We start from the raw sequence: 5,122 nt of genomic DNA, 5'->3' as shown, positions 1-5,122 counted from the left end.
TATATAATATATATAATATGTATGTAAAAATTTGGTATTAAGTATACAATATGTATTTATAAACAGGAAAAAGTACTTAGAAGCAGTTTCATGTTGCCAGATTTTTCATGACCATTTTTATTTAATTTAGGAAAAATTCTACATCCTAGCTTCCTTGCTGTGTGGGGAATGAACACCCTTCTTAAAATATTCATGTGGTGAGGTTATACAGCTTCAGAAGTGTAGGTAGTTGGAAACTGTGGCTTTTGAAATAAGTTATGGTAAATGTAACCATCGGTCAAAACCACTGTATCATCTGTATTAAAATGTCGTAGAGAGTAATGGGAAAGATCACTGCTTTTTACAAGGAAAATCTGTAATAAATTGTATTCTAACCTAGGTTGTTATAAACTTGGCAATGCTCCTGGCCGAGATGAAGATACACAATCAAAGCATGCCATCTCTGTCAATGATACTTGTGAACAGCTTTCAGCTTCTCTATGTGGTGGATGCTCTTTGGAATGAGGTAAATGCCAATCATATCAAACTGCTGGCGTTTCTAATTATAAAGTTAAATGAATGAAGTTCTGTACTTTCTAAATTCCTTCCTCCTTGTTTCTAGGAAGCTGTTTTGACTACAATGGATATTACCCATGATGGATTTGGATTCATGCTAGCATTCGGAGATCTGGTGTGGGTTCCCTTTGTCTACAGTCTGCAGGCCTTCTACTTAGTTGGTCATCCTACTGCCATTTCTTGGCCTGTTGCTGCTGCAATCACTATTCTGAACTGTAAGTTACAGTGAATATTTTATTACTGGTAGGAACCATGTAGTACTGATTTTCTTCTTTTAAGTTGTGAAGTTTTAGCCAAGATGCAGTGATTAGATTTTGTGTATTACCACAGCTGGTGGAAGCATGTTTCTGGCTACAAAGAATATAATAACCTTTTATTAATGAAGTATGAAGAAGACACCCAGTTGTTCTCTTGAGAGCCATCTTTGGATGGACATCGTCTAGAGTTTCAGAAGTGACTTGAAATGTTTTGAATGAAGTGTAGCAGCTGCCTTTTAAAGTCAGTCTGAGTGACTCTTCTATAAAGGAAGTAAATAGCTTGTTGGTTATGCTTTCCTGAAGCTAGAGTAAAACAGGTTGTATTGTTTAGTGATTTGCATCTCCTTCCTTGATGCCCGTAATTATAAACTCATGTCAACAGAAAGCATTTCCTTTTATCTAGCAAGTGGTTTCAGAAAGAATCTTGCACCTTTAGGAGACCTTAAATTCGCACCAGTGCGAAGAACTGAAAATGCCAAACATTTCTTTTCAGGTATTGGCTATTACATATTCCGTAGTGCAAATTCCCAGAAAAACAGCTTCCGAAGGAATCCAGCAGATCCCAAATTGGCCTGTGAGTGCATTTTTTTTATTTGCTCAATTGCTATGCAGTATCTCCTTGTAGTGTGTAAATACACATTTTGATTGTTGTGTTGACTACAATACTCTCTGCACAGATCTGAAATCCATACCCACTGCAACTGGGAAAGGGCTTCTTGTCACGGGCTGGTGGGGTTTTGTTCGTCACCCGAACTATCTTGGTGATATCATCATGGCTCTGGCTTGGTCCCTCCCCTGTGGTAAGTTCCTGAAGCTAAGGTGGATTTCGTTAAAAATCCCGGTATGTTCTGGCATCTGACTGGGTTTGAAACGCAAAGTGAGAATTACTTGAAATGTTAAAACCTATTGGGAATCAAATGGCAAATTTCTGTGGTGTAAACTTGATGTAACACCTGTTTTTCCTTACATCTTATCCTTTGTATCTTACTGTAATTTTGACTCTTCTTTCTGACACTTCATCATTAAGTAACAAGGGAGCTTGCTAACAAGTTGTTCCTTACATTTTTTTTCCCCAGTGGCTTTGCTCTATAGTGCTTTCCTGACTGCTGGCTCATGTCCAGTTTTTCATCCACAAGTCGTGTGCTCTGAGCAAAGCTGGAGTTGCCATCTTCAGCCAAAATAGAGAAAACCTTGTGGGGCTTGTGTGGGGCAGCTCAGTGCTGCAGGAGGTTACCTAATTCTCTTGTTTTGATAGCTAAAGAACTTAAAATACGTGCCAGCTTTGCATGTGTTAAGAGTAAAAGCTGGTACCTTCTAAGACTGAATTTTAAGGATTATTTTCTGGTGGTTTTGGTGGATCTTTTCCTATCTGCATGTAAACATGTCACATATCACTATCCTCTTGAGCTTTTGATGCTTTATAATACAACTATAAGATGCTTCAGTCTGCGGCGAGTATGTATAACCAGTTCAGTACATGTTAATAGCTAACATTTCATTGCTGTACCTAAAGTGACTTTCTCACTTTATTCTACAGGTTTTAATCACATCTTACCATATTTCTACGTGATCTATTTCATCTGCTTGCTTGTTCATCGAGAAGCACGTGATGAACATCACTGTAAGCAGAAATACGGCTTGGCATGGGAAAGGTATTGTCAGCGTGTCCCGTACCGCATATTTCCTTACATCTACTAGAGCACTCCAGATGCCTGATTTGCAAATTCCTTCTAAAGTTAGTTTCTTTGCAAATAAAAATATACCTCTTACCTTTGCACTTGGTCCAGTTGTTTATTTAGGCTTTTAAAAACAAGCAAACAAAAAGGTGACCAAACAGTGGAGTGCATCAACAGCTATTTACAAGTAATCTTACAAATGTGAGTTATGTGAACTGACTGTCTGTGACTTTGATTTTTACCAAAATTGTGAATTTTAAAACATCTTGGAGCCCTAATCTTTCCAGTTTAAATTTTATCTAGAATCCTGAGTTTACATTTTTTTAATTGCATTTAATTAAGCACTGTGATGTAAAGTATATTATTTTCTTAATACAATAAATACAGAAATTCCATCCAGTTCATTTTTTGGTGTTGCTTGTACCATCTAACTTCAGATGTCTGACTTAGTTGCCTGAACTGAAGGAGCAGCAGGGTCTTTTGGTTGGTGGAACTGGGAGCAGAGGATTTGACCCATGTGAAGGGCCTGTGCCACTGGCAGTGCTGCCCTGGCACAGCTCAGCTTGGTGCTTTGTCCCCCTTTCCTGGCTTTTCATTAATGGGATTTCTTGGTCAGGGACGCTCAGGTGACCCCTGTACCTGCAGGAGGGACGATGGGATGGAACTGGGAGGAGAAGTAAAGGGGCACGACCGTCCCCTCCCAGCCCATCCCTGCATTCTTACAGCAGTTGCAGACCAAGGGGCACTCCTGGCAGCACCCCTGACCCTAGAGAGAAACCATGCTGCTGGCTCAGGCTCCTGAAGGTAGATGATACAAACACTTGTTGCAGGTGTGGGCAGAGCTGTGGAAGGGAGTAGCAAACCTTACTCCTGCATCTAGTGGTGAACACAGGGTAGCAAGAGGTGCAGGAAAGAACAAAATGACCACAGTTGGCTTCTGCTGATCTCTGTGTATGTCTTAATGTACTATAGCATTTACCAAGTGTGTATAATAGAGCTTCCATGTTTTTGCTGTACAGTCTTTTTGGATTTGAAAAGGCGATAGCTTTGGGGTTTTTTTAGGAACAGGAGATACCAGTAACTAAATCCATTTCCAGTACTTTTTAAAAATACGCTCATTGAATAAAAAAGGTTTTTGTAAATTAATGTATTAATTCTTGAACCAATTGAAGTGGTCATTTAAATATTTGTATTGAAAGAGATGCTATGAAAATATAGGACATGCTCCTCAATCCAAAGTTGGGTTTTTTTTCCTTTTTATTTTAATTTGGCATTGCTACCTCATATGTAGGTTTTGCCTTTTGTACTGTTGCAGATAGAGAAAATGGCTATTTTTTGCTATTGCTATTTAAAACAACATTTTTTTACATGAGCCTGTGGTTAAACTCGACCACTTTCTAATATATTTTTGTATATATTTGACTTTTTAACTAATGTATGTGTTGTAGTTACTACTAGCCGTGTTCTTTGGCTACCTGGCTGTAAATCAGATGCCTTCGCAGTATTTACTTCGTAAGTAGAGTAATTTTACTGAAATAATCTTGCATTAACTAACTAACTTTTATTCTGTCATCACACTGAGAGCTTTTCACATACCTCATCTGGGAGGTTTTATAGCACAAATTGTCCAAAACAGCTTAGTAGAATCTTAACTCTAGCGCATGTACTTCTACGCTTGCAGGAAGGTTCCTGATAAATGGGAATGTTGCTGTTGCTCATCAGTTATTTTCAGTTCTTTTAAAATGTTGATGTAATTGAAATCTAGCCCATGACTTTTTTAAATGAAAGAACCCTCTATTTTGTACACAGGCATTTTTTTAAGGATAATTGTACATATGAAGTGTATATAATGTAGCTTGATTGTGACAGTTGCCTCCAAAAATCTGTAATGTTGGTGTTGTAAGAGAAATGTTTTAAGACAAGTACTTTGATTCCTGGTTGAAGAGAGCAGTGCCTGTAGCAACACTGAGCAGCATTTACTCCTGTGCAGTAGCAGATTAAACTGGGATATGCTGCCAAAGGGATTACTGGGAAATAGAGCAATCATCCAACTGTCCCAGCCTGCAGCTGGTGGTTTAAAGTGTACTGGAGTGGGGGGACAGTTGAACCCCTCCCTCTCTCTGTAAAGCAGGAGGTGCTGCTGCCATCCCAGTTCTATCTGTTGCTGCACAAGGTTGTCGAAATGTAATGTGAAGCCCTTGTCTTTCGGAAACAGATTTTGACCAGTGGTAACTTTCCCCTATTTACATGCTGAGTTTTATGTGAATTTGATTTTTGAAGCAATTGTTTTTAATACAAACAAGTCTATAAACTAAAATAAAGCTGTTGCTTAAAATTTAGTGCCTTTTTTTTTTTCCCTATTCATGGTGGGTGTCTAAAAACGACGGTTCTGATTTACCTGATAAAGATCTGCGTTTGCTGAAGTTCCTTTTGTATTTGTGGTTTTGGGCTGAGTGTTACAAGTGTTTGTTAGAAGCTTGTGGTGCTTCTCTTTGCCTGTAAGAAAAAGAGGGCTCCACTTAAAAGGCGATCTCTGTTTCTCCCTTTTCTTCTGCTTCTCTATATGCAAAAGTTTACGGAGCCACCATACTACTACTTTGGATGGAAGAAAATCAAGGTGCTAAGAAGCAGGTG

The 5,122-nt window shown here is 38.7% G+C and overlaps 1 protein-coding gene across 1 annotated transcript; it reads left to right on the top strand.

The window, feature by feature from the left end:
- Window positions 1-379: 379 nt before the first annotated feature.
- Window positions 380-2,510, top strand: TM7SF2 (transmembrane 7 superfamily member 2; the record flags this gene model as incomplete). Its single annotated transcript, XM_010022488.1, has 5 exons — window positions 380-505; window positions 602-770; window positions 1,306-1,386; window positions 1,490-1,612; window positions 2,350-2,510. Coding segments are annotated over 5 exons (660 nt in total), but the record flags the coding sequence as incomplete, so codon positions are not given.
- Between the last annotated feature and the right edge of the window lie 2,612 nt (window positions 2,511-5,122).

The sequence above is a fragment of the Nestor notabilis genome, unplaced genomic scaffold (genome assembly GCF_000696875.1).
Source record: "Nestor notabilis isolate BGI_N333 unplaced genomic scaffold, ASM69687v1 scaffold29859, whole genome shotgun sequence".
NCBI lineage: Eukaryota > Metazoa > Chordata > Aves > Psittaciformes > Psittacidae > Nestor > Nestor notabilis.
The sequence above is the reverse complement of the archived record's forward strand: the minus strand, read 5'-3'. Positions and strand labels throughout refer to the sequence as shown.